Below are 14,136 nucleotides of genomic sequence, written 5' to 3' on the forward strand. Positions count from 1 at the left end.
AGCGCGCCCTGCCAGGCTGCCCGGCTCAGGGACGGCACCGGGGAGCCCAGCGGCGGGCCTCCCTGGCGCCCCGGCTGGCCCTAGCCCGGCCGGTCGGGCGCGCGGGTCAGGTGGGGCTGCTTGAAATGGAGCAAACCGCGCGCCCCACCTCCTCCGACCCGACGCGGGCCGCGCCGCGGGCAGCCGGCAGCCTGGGGAGTAAGAAGCGGCCCGTCCCGTCTCGCGGCCCGGCCCGTCCGCACCAGCCCTCCGAGGCGCAGGAGGGGGACGCGGAGGCCGGCGGCGGGGCCGCCAGGAGGTGGCTCTGAAGGTGGACGGGCTCAGCGCCCCGGGGCGGGGCAGAGGGGCGCCCGGAGGGGGCATGGCCGCCAGCCAGAGAAGAGGGAGGGTGTTAGGGTCTCGAGACTCCCGGGACGCAGTCCGAGGGGGCGAAGGCCGGTGGAAGCGCAGAGACCCAGGACTGGCAGAGGGAACCCGGGGACACCCGACTCGCCGGGTGCCCCAGCCCCGCCCACACCTGCGCGGCGGCCACGCCCCTGCCTAGCCATTGGCTGCACGCGCCGCCCGTCAGGCGAGCCCCCGGGTCCCGCCCCCAGCCCCGAGCAGCGTCTCTTTGCGCGGGGCCCTCGAGCCAGCGTCACTCAGCCCGGTTCCCGCCGTCGACCGCGGTGCGCCGCCCGCCCGCCCGCCCGTTGCCGGCGCGGGGCCGCCCGGCTCGGCTCTGGGCGGACCATGCGCCCCCGGCGCCCGCTGCCGGCCCTGCGGCTCTGCCTGCTGGCGGGCGCCCTCGCCTGCGCCCTCCGCCCCGCGGTGAGTGCCCGCCGGGCCACCCGGAATCCTGGCAGCTGGGTGTGGAGTGGGGGCGGCGGGAGACGGGCTGCGGGTGCGCCCGCAGGGGCGAGGGGAGTCAGGGCTCGGAGCACGGGGTCTCGCCTCCCGGCTCCGCCTCGGACCGTGCCTGGGCCCGAGGGGAGTGGTCCCGGGCGCACCGAGCCCCTCACCGCACCGCCCGGAGCCCGCTCCTCGCGCCGAGCGGGACGCCGGCGGAGGGCGGTGAATGCTAGCGGGCGCCACACTCGCCTTCCGTGTTGTGGCTGCGGGTGCGCGTGGAGTGGGGAGCTCAGCTGGGGCCGTGGCCGATTGCAATGGGCGGTCTGGTAGACGGAGGGTGGAAGGGAGGCTGCGTGTGTGCGGTGCCAATGTAGAGGCGTCTGCGGGGCGTTGTGTGTTACGTGGAGGAGTGACGTCTCAGCCCAGATCTAGCGCTGGGGAACCCAGGACCTGGGAAGGCGCTTTGGGGACCGGGTGGGTGACCAGCAGACCTTTCCAGTGCCTTCTCACTGAGCAGAGGTGAAAGGTAGGGAGCCAAAGGGGGAAGGTGGTGGGCGATGAGGGGTAGGGTGTTTACCAGGAAGGACTAGCCACGTGCATGGGGAAGGCTGAGCTGGGAGCATACAGCCAACAAGCGGTGGTCTCCCTCTTCCTGTCACTTCTGCTTCATCACCATGGGGATGCGTGTGCCCCTGATGTGTGCCAGCATGCCTCATGTGTGGGTGTGCTCGTGTGTGTCTGTGGGTGGCTCACCTCGGCTGCCAGATCCTAGTTGAGGCAGGAGACACATGGATCATCTCCCTCTAACACCAAGAGAGAACTCAAGACAATAAATCTACTCAAGCCCATATTACCAATGGGCAAAGTGAGGCCCAAAGACACTGGAGCCACACCTGTCCCTTCCCTATCCGACCTGGGCTGAGGTTGATTTTCTCTCTCCCCCTACCCCAGGACTTGAGGAATCGGGGGTTGCTGCTTGTGCAGGGCCTGAGGTCCAAGTGGGTTCCAGGTCTGGCAACACCAGCTCCAGGTTGCCTGATGGGTAGGTGGAGTATGTTGATCTAGTCTCTTCTATCTCATGATGGCCTCCCTTACTGTCACCTCCACCAGGACAGGAATCTGTGTTTCCATCTAGCTGATGTCTTGCACACCCTGGGGACAGGGAGCTCATTGCCTGTCTTGGGAGCAGACCGTATGACCATTGACCAGAGCTTCCCTTCCTCCCACTGCCAGCCATGAGACCCGCCTCCTGAGCACTCAACACCCTACCAGGTTCAGGACCGGAAGCGGAAGCCGCAGCTCTCGTACCGCTTACAGCCCCTCCGTATTATGAAGCCTCCAGACATGACCAACAACCCTTTGGCTCTTACAACGCTGGGCTCCGACCACTCAAATTCTCCTTGGATGGGCCAGGAATCTTGGGACCACTACTGGTGCCGGTTCCCTCATCCCTGGAGGCTTCTCAGCCCAGGTGAAGAGTGGTTTTAACGAGGACTTCTATCATGCTAGGCCACGTCTGCCCCCACCTCCTGAGACATCCAAGTCTGGCTCCTCCAATGCCTTCCCTCCCCTGTCTTTCCACATCTTATTCACTTTGTATCCAACACCAGCTCCTCCTCCAGACAGCCTTCCCTGATTGCTCCAGCCCACTCAGCCCTCCCACCTCTGACCCCACCCTTCGGCCCTCCCCACCTCCTAGCCTGGGCTCTTCTGACTATCCTATGGGATCAAGGGCTGAGGTCTTTCTCCTCCCCTGTCCCCCACAGCCCAGTGCAAGGCTAGGCCCACATAGGGAGGAGAAGGGACTCAGCCAGGACTGAGTGAGGACAGGCTGGAGTGAGAGGCCCTAGTTCCCTTTTCTCCCCATCAGCTATTTGCTCCTGCACTGAATGGACATCAGGCAATTCTGCTCCAGCCAGACTCGATGGGGTGGGGGGAGGGGGGGGGGTGGCGCTAATGTTATCAGAGCCATAAAGTGGCAGCTGCAAAGTTCAGTTTGAAGGCCCAAGGCCTTGTCACATTTGTTTATGGTGCCCTGACCTCAGCCTGGGAAGGGGAAACCTCTGAACAGGGGAAGAAAACTTCCCAGGTCTCAGAGGAGGAAGTCCACCCCAAGGCCACCCGTCAGGCTTCCACTGCCCCTACCCCCCAGACAGCAGGCACAGGGGCTCCTCACTGATAGCAGAACGGCTCTGGGCAATGCCCAGCCGAAAGGTGTGGGGAGGGGTGCCATAGAGGGGCAGACCCAGGTCTTAACCTGGGAAGATTCCCAGGCTGGTGGGGAAGAGCAGAGCCGGTGACCTAGGAAGAAGAGTTCTGGTGGGTGGGGGGTGCAGTCTCCCAAAACCGGGTCTCCGAGAGGAGCAGTCAGGGAAGGCTCCCTGGAGGAGTTCCACGAAAGAGGCCAACCTTCCACCTGAAATCATGAAACAGCCTCAGTTGTCTGAGCCAATGGGCCTGACCCCAGAAGAAGGAGGAAGCCCCTAGATCCCCCCAGAGGCTGGAATGGCTCAGGGGTTAGGGGAGGCTTGGCTCCTCTAACTCATCTGTGAGGCAGGTAGCAAGCCACCTGATCCTGAAGGCCTCACCTCGCCATAGGCATGCTGCCCCAGCCATCTACTTCTAGGTTCTTAGGGACTATCCACAGCTGCCCAGGCCCTCCAGGGGTCCCCAGGGCAGGTGGGAGTTGTGGAAATGGGGTATACTCATAAGAGGGCCAAACAGTTAGGAGGGGGCGGGGTGGTGAGACTCCAAACCAAGGTAGGGGAGGGCTGGGTGACAGGCGATGGGCTTCCTCACATGGTGGGCATTCTCAGTGGCAGTCCAGCTTGGGCAGCACTGCCACCTGCCCGATTTCCTCACTGCGGTCCCTCTGGCTGTGGATGCAGGAATAGGGCCAGGAGCTAGACAAAGCCCCATCCCTTTCTCCCTGCCCCTCTTGCTCAATCTCCCAGACTCCAGCCTCCCCTGTGTGACTCCTACACAACGCAGTTGTCATTGCACATGGGAACTTGTGCAGTGTGAAAACCCTCGCATACCTGAGACATAGGTCAGAAAAAGAGAATGAAACTTGGTTTTTATTTTGGAAATTTTCAAACATGCCTAAAAATGTAGAGACTAGCATAACAAACATGGAAATACCCATTTCTTGCAGTGACATCAGAAAAGTGGCAGCAGATGAATTTCTAGCACTCATCCCTCCCAATTCCTAGGTTTGACCATTGTTAGCCTTAACAATTCATATTTGCATCATTTGGGGGTTTTTTGTTGTTGTTTTTTTGGCTGAAGTATTTTTAAGATAAATTATGGACATCATGACCTTTTACCCCAAATTATTTTACAATGAATCTCGAAAACCAAAGGACATTTTCCTCTGTAACTATGATACCATCAGCACAACTCACAAAATGAACAGGGTTCCTTAAGATCTAATATTCAGGTCTCTCCAGGAACCACTGAATCAAGCATCAATATGATCCGGGGGTTGGGGCTCATTGCAGAGAGCTTTCCTGCCTGTGCCATGTTGGGACTGCAGAGCAAGCTTCAGGGTGTGTGAGCCTTGAGCGAGGGGCTTCCCTGGACAGGGTCCTTCTTTATATGCACCCCCTTTTCATGTGGCTCCTGATGTGAGGGTCCCTATCTCTCAGGACGCGCCTCTTACTATCTTAGAAGCAAGTTCTTCCTGCTCAGCGAGTCATCAGAGGAGGAAAGGAGATCACCACCAACCCCGGTGTTGGTATCTGAGGACTCACAACCTTGTGGCCCCCTGTGCTGGGGCCCAGCCCACTGCAGGTGGCCCCCACACCAGCAGCACCCACAGGCGTCATGCTTGTACACTGAGGGTGTCCTAAGGGTGCCCAAGATGATTTTCAAGGGGCAGCGATTTAAAACGGAGTCCCGCTGCCCCCTGCTTCAGGAAGCCACTGTGATCCTCTGCAAAGAAATCCTGAAGGACTTGTGCCCCTAAGTAGACCTTGCAAGAAAAGCCCTTGGATGGGCCCAGGCTGAACCCCAAGCTGAACGTCTTTGATTGCATTCTCTAGTAGCAAGAGCCCTTGTCCTGGCACCACCCCGAGCTTTGGAAAGTTCTTGCTGGCCCTAAGCCCACACCTGCATCTCTGTCTCCACCTCTTCTTTCTTGCCCGCTCCACACACACTAGTTCTCATTCCACTCTCCTACCAGCCAGAGCTCAGCCTCCCCCAGGGGGAAGTGTGCATGGCAAAATATGGATTTGCGGAGAGGGGAAGGTTCCGACCACTGGCTAAAGGATGTGAAAATACAGGGCCGGGGAGAGAAATGACTGCAGTGGGGGGTGAGGGGAACTGCCAGACTAGAAACCTCCGCTGGCGCAGCTGCCACTTGTCCGTGGGTGGGGCGCTCGGACTGCCTGCGCCTGTGCAGGGCATTCAGGCTGTGGCCAGGCTGGGGTCCCGGGAAGGCCAGTCTGGCACAAGGGGATGTGCCCGCAACCCAGGTACATGCCCTTGACCAGAATCGAACCTGGGACCTTTCAGTCCGCAGGCCGACGCTCTATCCACTGAGCCAAACCGGTCTCGGCTTCAAGATAGTTTTTAATTCGTAAGATGCACAAATATGAAGTGACAGCTCGGGCATTGTCATGCAGTGTGTATCTGTGTAGCCACCACCCAGATCAACTGATGGCACTTCCTCTGGTCCCCGCCCCCCGAAAGTCTCCCTTGTGCCCCTTCCCACTAAGAGGAGGTCTGATTTCAGCTTCTTCTCGTGCCCTCTGCAAAGCCAGTGTGATTCTCCTCTATTCTGTGACTTCTTCATTCCATGCTCTCTGCCTTACCTACCCGTGTGCCCCCACCACACTCCCCCCCACCCCCGACCCTTTTCTCTTCTTGCTCTTCTTCCCTCCCCCCCCACCCCCCACCCCCCCACCCCCGTCCGGTCCGCTGCAAGATCCCCATCTCCTTACCAACTCAAACACAAAAGCCAAAACGAAGTGGGTAGCCTGGGAAGCTGGGTGATGCTCCCGTGTGCCTTTCTCTCTGGATCCTCAGCTTTCCCCTGTGACTCTTTGTTGCCCCATTATTTCAATTGGGGCGGGCTTAAAGAAATATGGGATATAAGATGGCATTGGGGGAATGGTAAGTGGGACCACTCCTGAGCCCCCTATCCTCTACTCCCCAATCACCAGACTCCACCAACCACCCCCATCCCGGCAGGAAAAAGCTCCCTATTCACGGTGGCTCCCAGTGCTCGGTGATTTGCATGCAGGAAGTCTTCTCCGGTCTCACCTAATCCAACCTGCTGCATTGTAGTCGCCTCTGGGACCAGCTGCTCCTCAGAAGTGCTCCCCCAGCATACTGCTTCTGACTCCCTTGACTCCTCCTGCCTGGATGAGGCTGGGGGTTCTGACTCAAGCCTGTGGTCCCAGGCTCCCCTTGAAGGAGCTGGGGATGGCCTACAGCATGTGAGCTGGGCCCTCCCTGTCTTTCTGAGCCCCTAGCGTCTAACAGCTTCAACTCCCAGCACCTTCACCCTCCCCAGCCTTTGCCCCAAATCTCAGGAACACCATGTGGAGAGAAGGCAGGGTTTCTCCCAAGCCCCTCGCTGTGGAGATAGAGAGGAGAGGAAGGCCCTCAGCTGAGCCGATGGAATTAACAAACTTTGGTTAATCCTTGGCCCCAACCAGAGAGTAGGGATTCTCCTGCCAACTTCCTGTCAGTCACCTCCCACGTCCAGCCACTCCATGGCAGGGGACACAGAGGACCTGGACTGAAGAGATGCTATGGGCTCCCCCGCGCTTGCTTAGGTCCCTTCTTCTGGGCTCAGGTGCTCCTGTCATACAGAAGGTGTTGGAGACCCCGTATGTCCTGAAACTCTCTAGCTTCAACCCAACTGCAAGGCCAGGCTGACTCTAAGCTCTCTTGGACCTCAGCACAGTAATGGGTGAGGGCTTGGGAAAGCCCTGCTTTCTCTTCTCCACATGGAGCATCAGGAGACAAGTTGAGAGATAGAGGCATTGAATGTGTTTTGAAGTGTGGTGACTCCTAGGCCATAGGAACCACCAGAGATTTGAAGCAGGAGAGTGAGGATGGGGATACACATTTTATTAAGATCCCTCAGGTTGTCGGTATTAGGGCTGAAAACTACTGTACCAGTCCAGGCAGGAATGGATGAAGCCTGGCCCCTGTCAATATCTCCCAACTTGTCTCCTGATACCCCATGGCTGCAACCACACAAGGCTTCTTGCAACCTTGAATGTTTTAAGCATTTTCATGCCTTCATGCTTCTGTACACACAGCTCCTACTTTCTGGAATGTTCTTATTCCACCTCTAATAATCCACCTACTACACATCCTCAAAGACCCTCCCACCTCTACTACCCATTCTCTATGAAGTCCACACCCCAGCTTATCCTACCCTGGAACCCTTCCATGGATCAGCAAGCTTGCCTGTATCCGGCTGGGAATTTTCCAATTTAGTGTGTCTGGATTCCAGAGGGATAATGAGGATGTTTAGAATAGGGAAATAAGTGGAAGAGGAAGTCCAAAGTCTGCCTGCGTTCCTCAGTGATAAAGGCTAGAGGGAGCTGCCTTGGCCCAAAGGGCAATGGTTGACCAGATGGCCCAAGGCGAGATGGTGGAGAAAAATTGATGTAGTCCAGACTAATGGTCAGAAATTTTGGTCCCTTCTAGGAATGTCCATTTGCTGGGTGACCTCAGCCCTCTTTGGGTCCCTGTTTCCTCTATCCTTCTCCAGATGGGGCCCAGCACTCAACTACATTGTGGTGAAGTTAGAGCTCATTTCCAAACACCCCCCCCCCCAACTTTATTCAGAGACACCCCAGGGTCACGATTACTCAGGGGGCTCCTACTTCCCTGTGCAGAAGTGCTCTGTGACTGTGCTGCTGGGGGCAGCAGAACTGGCTGGAGAAGTTGACCCAACATCCTTCCACCCTACGATGGCGGGCAGAAGTCACCAAGAATCCTCTGAAGCCCTCAGTGATTAGAAAAGAAATGTTATTCGTCAGACAGCCACACCCTAGCTTAAGAGGGCCCAGCAAGTGAGGGCATCCCTTGTCCTGTCCTCAGAGCTCAAGTCTGGACTCTTTAGGTTACCGAGACAGAAACTCAACTGGCTCAAGTTGTAAAGAAAGGTATTGATTCATGCTGCCGGAAGCAGGGCTGGGTTCAGGCATGGCTGCCCAGGGAAACTGACCATGTCAGGAGGGCCCAGTGTTTCTCTGTCTCTCTTTTCTGCGTTTAGCTGTGTGGCACTCAAAGCCCTACCACATCGTGTTCCACTTGGCAACAAGATGGTAGCAGAAGCTCCAGCCCTTTCATCCCTTGAGGTTTCCAGTCCAGTGGAAAAGAACAAATCCACTTGCCTAATTGGTTAATCCAGAGTCCCAGGAATGAGCATCCTGGCTTTGACTTGGGCCATGTGCCAGACACTGTGGCCAGGAATACTCTGACTGGCTCAAGTCTGGTCCCATGTTGATTCCCTAGAAGAGGGATCATCAGAACCCATGAACTAGGAGAGGGAAAGAAGGTGGTTTCCCAGATGGAGATGAGGACGTGGCACCAGAGGAGGGTAAAGGATGGTAGAAGGCAGCAACAATAGATCCACTACCATCTGTGTTGTGGGAGATAAGAGGTAGGAATGGGAAGGAGAGGCAGGCAAGGCTGGGAAGGGGCCAGAGGTAGACTGAACCCTGTTGCTGGTGGACAATGGGACCGAGAAGGGACTTTGGGAACTCCAAGCAAGCAAGATGGTGGGACACAACCTGGAGTGGCCAGTCCCCAGGTTCCTCTTCCAGAGGCCACCTCTGGGATCCATCTGGCCACTCCTCTTCCCATGCCTGAGCCAGCCACAGATCCCTTAGGACAGAGCATCTGGAGTGTTTCATCTGAACAACCCTATGGGCAAGAGAGGAAGTGCGTGACGCCAAAGAGGGATCACAGTGCATTTCCTTGGAAGTCTCATATCCTTTCTTTGAAAGTTGTACAAATAACGTCATCCTCTCCATAACAGATCTGTGTTACTTTCAATGTGCCAAGTTTTAAATGACTGACCAGCTAATGTCTGTACTCCAATTGCCTGGTAAAGTGAATGGTACAAGATGGAAGCCAAGGTCACTATGGCTCCAGGCCTGTGGCACGTGGGCGAGTGAGGTGTGGATGCAGGGGAGTCTGAAAGACATCCTGGACAAGGAGGCTTTCCTTCGGACCTGGGCGTGGTCAGCTGTGGTGCTATACTGGGAAAGTCGGGGACCTCTGTGACAATGAGGCTCCACCAAGCCTTCAACAGGGGATGAGAGCCATTGCGGGGGAAGGGACTCAGCCATGTGGCCCTTGGGCACTGAGTGGTCAGGCTTCAGCTTGAACCGCCCCCCTCCCTACAGCAGGGGAGAGGTAGCTCACTGGCACCCAGGGCACTTATCCCTCAGGGAGGTCAACTCACTTAGAACAGTGGTCAAAGTCACACCCTTGGTGCCTACTGGCTAGATGGGGACCCTCTTAAAGAAAGGAAATAAGGGGGAACTCTGCCAATCTGTGTCTTCCCACTACAAGAACCCTTTCAGCCCTAACCGGTTTGGCTCAGTGGATAGAGGGTCGGCCTGCAGACTGAAGGGTCCCAGGTTCGATTCCGGTCAAGGGCATGTACCTTGGTTGCGGGCTCGATCCCCAATAGGGGGTGTGCAAGAGGAGCTGATTGATGTTTCTAACTCTCTATTCCTCTTCCCTTCCTCACTGTAAAAAAATCAATAAAATATATATTTTTAAAAAGAACCCTTTCAGTCATCTGGGGAGGTAGTTAAGGCCCATTTAGCCTACAGGGGAACTGAGGCCTTGTCCCCTGGTGGGAGGACAAGCTGGAAGACACACTGAGAATCTGATTCTGGCACAGTCTTGCTGGACTCTCCCCTGATGCCCTGTTTGGGACTGTGACATTCTCCTCCCTAAGCAGAAATGAGGAAGCTCATACGGGGTTCCCAGGGGCAGCAGCCACTTCCCTAAAGCCAAAGAGACAGGCAGAAGCTGCCACCAGCCCAGCAGTTCCTCCCTGGAGGCCTTCACCCGCCCTTCCCCACCCAACGGCTCCCCAGACCTGAATTTTCTGGCTGTTCCTAGGCATCCATCACCCCTACTTACATGTTGGCTCCAGTGCCAATGTTCCACTGGCACACAGGTCTGGCCCCACCCCTGATCCCTAGGTAGGGTGCAAGGGAGCGGAGGGGAGGGGATGAGAAAGCTCAAGCTTCTCCCCGCCTTCCAGAGGCAGAGGAGGCCTGGTGGGTGGCAAGCCATCCTGGGAGGGCTTCCCTTACTTCCTTAAACCTCCCCACCCCCACCCCCAGCAGTAGGTCTGACTTAGCTTGAATTATTCAAAAGCTAAGAGGGAGGCAGTTGAGGTCTGGCAAGAGGGCTAGTGTGCCCTTCCTAGATGGTGACCTGGGGACTGAGCACAGATGGGGACAGGCGGGAAGATGCAGCCAGGCTCCTGGATTCCTCCCAGGTCTGGCTCCAGGAACAGGAGGCCAGGGTCCAGCCCCTGTAATGAGGTAGCACTAGCCAGGCCCCGCCCGTCACAGGGTCTGTGATCGGGACAGAGGACTCCCAGCGCGCCCGCCAAGCTGGACAATGGCAGAGTCCGTGGGCCAGCTCTGGGCTCCAAGGACAGGCCCTCTCACCTGTGTGGGCCGTGCTACCCTCAAAGAGACACAGCTGTTATAACCACAGCACGGTTGGGGAGCCACCAGGAAGCCATGACAGGGTCCTCAAGGCAGACCAAGCTTTGGGGACAATGAGCACATTTTGGGTAAGATCCAGGTCAGGGTCAGGCCTTGGCCTGGGGTGAGGATCGGGATTGAGTCGAGGTTGGGATTGGGGTTCAGACTGGAACTCGGGTCAGTCAGTAACCAGGCCTTACTTGCTTGACCCATGTTCCTGGGAGTTTGTGGATGTGGGCCATGGACGAGGCTGACGGTCCTCTCCCTGTCTCTGTCCCGCAGAGCGGCTGGGACTGGGCCAATGTGAGGGATATGTGTGACTACCTGCAAATGATCAAGGCGGAGCACAGGCAGTGCCTGGAGGAGGCCGAGCTGGAAAACGAAACAGCAGGTGAGTCCCACGCCCCCCGTAGGAAGAGGGGCACTGCAGACCCCCAAGGTGCCCCAGTTCTCACAGTGCAAGCCCAGATCCATATCACACTCATTGTATAGTGTTGGAGGGAGCAGCACCATGGGGCTGCTGGGTGGTAAGGAGAGGATGCTGGGAAAAGCTGGGGAGCCAGACAAAGAAGGAAGGTGCCAGCAGACCTCCATGTCCCCATCACTCACCCCAAGTCTGGGGAGCTCCCAGCTGTTACCTAAGGAGAGTATACAAATTGGGGTTCAGAAGAGTGAGTGCAGCCGGCTCTGCATTCGGAGATCCCTACCTCTCTTCCCCAGGAAAAGGGGTGATGTCTTCCTGGCTCCCCAGTCCCCTGCCGCCTCTGAGGGTGACAATTATGTGACCCCTCCAGGTCCTTCCTTCTTGGACCTGGTGCCCAGGCTCTCTGCCTTCTGCACCATCAGTGAGTGTGAGTAGCCTTGCCAATAGCTTTCACTCCCCCCGTTCAAGGAGGGGTGGCCTCCTGTCTCCTCAGCCCCTGAGACTAAGCCTGGGTCCAGGGGTACTGCCCACTGCCAATGCTCCCACCGGGACATGGAGGCGGGGCCAGGCCACCGACAGGCCCCAGCAGTATGATCTGGATCGTGGACAGCTCAGAGAGGCCGGGACCCCAGACTCTAGGCCCCCCTGCATCCCTCCCAGGCCCCAAGGGCCGGCCACCCTCGTGATCCTGATGAGGTCATTGCTGGCACAGGGTGCCTGTCAGGTGCAACCAACACCCTGTCACCAGGCAGCCAGCTAGGAAGCCAGAGGAGGGCAGGTATGGGTTAGCGGGCAGTGAGCCTGCCCGTGACCTCGTGTGGGGCTCTGCGCATGTTCAGGCAGTGGCAGGGTCAGGTGTGCGCTCCCGGACTGTGTCTGCCTGGTTCTGTTTCTGTGCCTCTGGGGTCTGAGCTCCATGTCTGATTCGGAGTGTCTTTGTGTGTCAGAGCGTGTGTCTGTGTAGCCTGGATGTGCCCAGATGTATCTGCCTGGTGTGCTGTGTGTGTGTGTGTCAGTGTGAATGTCTGTGATACGCTGTCATGTCTATGCATATGTGTCCAAGTCATGTCTCTGTACCTGTGTTTACTTGTGTCTGGTCTTTCCAGGTCCAAGTAAGCATACATGTCCGTATGTTTGCATGTGTGTCTGTGGTTCTGTGTGTCTGGGAGTGCTTGTCAGTGAGTGTGTCTCTCTCTGTGCACACAGATCTATGAAATGACCTGGCAGAGGTCCCCACTCTGCCTCACCATCCCCCACCCCAGGCTCCTGGTTGATCTTTCTTTCCTGTTAGGTGACAGCCCCCAGCAGGCACACACAGCCAGCCTGGGCCCTGTGTCTCTGTGGGCCTGGTGACACGTGGTGGGACCTGAGGGGTCTCCCTGGATAGACACACAGAAAATATGTCCAGGCCCAGCCCAGGACAATGGGCCTCCAGATGCCTGGCATTTTCTTGGCCGTCACCTCTTCTCTGCTTCCAGACCCTGCTGCCTCCTGCAGGAACCCCCACCACCCCCACCCTGGACCACACCCCCCTGCCAGCCTCTCTTCCCTGGCTCCCCTGTCCCACCCACTGGCCTGTGTCCAGCACAGTTCACCGCCCAGCTTGGTGGCACTGAGAGTCCTTGAGGCCAAGTGTGACCTCCCTAAGGACAGGGCCTGGTCTCCCTCTGTGCTGCCTCTGGTGGAGGCGGAGCCCAGCGCCGTCAGGGTGGCTAAACAGAGCCCCACAGAGAAAATTCCCCAGAGAATCAGCATGGAGCCATTCAGCACAGGAGAGCAAGAGGTCTGCTGGAGAAGGGAGCATGTGAACAGGCTACCCCACGCGCCCCTGGGCTAGTTCCCTCATTGCTCTGTGCCTCAGTAACTCATCTCTAAAATGGGAGGACTAACTAAGTCATTCATTGAAAAGCGGAGGGAACAGCTCCTCCCACTTACAAAGGCTCCAGGAGTGTTGACTGATAGTATTAATGGTCTTGCACAGCCAACAGGATTTGACTGGCTCTACGTGGCCGCCAGCGAGGTTGGCACAGGAATGAAGGAGGAACTGGGAACCCGTGAGGACAGAAGCCTCAGGACAGGGTGGGGCAGAAGTTCTAGGATCCCAGAGGAAGGCAGGCTGTGCTCCTGGGCCAGCCCTTGGGTGTCCTCAGGTGTCCTCAGGCTCAGCGGCAGCTGCCATTGGCTGCTGCAGGCCTGGAAGGTACGCCTCCCCGCTGCCCAGCCCTCCGAGTCCCGAGGCTCGTCCTTGAGTGGGGACATCCTTCCACCTTTTCTTCCCAGGCCCCCTTCTTGGGAACTCGGGAACCTTCGGACTTGGGCTGGGCTGGGCTTGGCTCAGCTGGCGTTGACTTTGGCTCAGGGGTTGGGTTTCCTGAACAAAGCTATGGGACTGGCAGGGTTGCAAAGAGACAATTAAACCTCCCTCGGGGAGGGGATCCAGAGGAGTCCTAGTCCCTGAGAGGCGCCCAAACCCTGAACAGGCAAACCCATGGCATTTGCATCTGCCTATTAAAGTAGACTCCTCCAGACCCCACTGTGCACCCCTCGCCCCCAGGTCCCGGGCTAGTACACAGCCTGTGATGCAGGATTTCCTCTGAACTCACCCCCGACCACCACCCGTATCATGTTTCACAATTTCGCTGAGTTGGGGGCATCGTGTTGCTTTGTGAGTTGTATGAAGACTCCTCAAGAACTAGCTGAACCCCAATATACCCATCACCCCAATGTAAACAACTCCTCTTTAAAAATATATTGTCTAATGCCTCCTTTACTATTATAAAATGAAATTCAGGACACACATTCATTTTTTTACTTTTTATTTTTTTATTAATATACTAGAGGCCCAGTGCACAAAAATTTGTGCACTCGGGGGGAAGGGGGTACCTCAGCCTGGCCTGTGCCCTCTCGCAGCCTGGGACCCCTTGGGAGATAATGACCTGCTGACTTAGGCCTGCTCCCGGGTGGCAGAGGGCAGGCCCAATCCCTAGGTGCAGCCCCTGGTCGGGCTCAGAGCAGGGCCGATTGGGGAGTTGGGGCGCCACCCCTGTCATGCACAGAGCAGGGTGGATCGGGAGGTTGTGATGCCACCCTCAGTCACACTCAGGATAGGGCTGATTGGGGGGTTGGGGCACCGCCCCCTGTCACACTCAAGGCAGGGTCGATGGGGAGGTTGCG

The 14,136-nt window shown here is 57.4% G+C and overlaps 1 protein-coding gene across 2 annotated transcripts in view; it reads left to right on the forward strand.

Annotated features, from left to right (window-relative positions):
* Positions 1-600: 600 nt before the first annotated feature.
* Positions 601-14,136, forward strand: part of VIPR1 (vasoactive intestinal peptide receptor 1) — a 29,043-nt gene continuing 15,507 nt past the window's right edge. Inside the window, exons 1-2 of one of the 2 annotated variants that reach the window (XM_081105940.1) lie at positions 601-810; positions 10,821-10,929. In XM_081105940.1, the coding sequence (XP_080962066.1) occupies positions 733-810; positions 10,821-10,929 (187 nt within the window). In that variant the 5' untranslated portion in view covers positions 601-732. The remainder of the gene's footprint in view (positions 811-10,820; positions 10,930-14,136) is intronic. The other variant, XM_081105939.1, reaches the window with a different exon arrangement.

Source organism: Myotis nattereri (assembly GCF_964212035.1).
Source record: "Myotis nattereri genome assembly, chromosome: 14".
Lineage (NCBI taxonomy): Eukaryota > Metazoa > Chordata > Mammalia > Chiroptera > Vespertilionidae > Myotis > Myotis nattereri.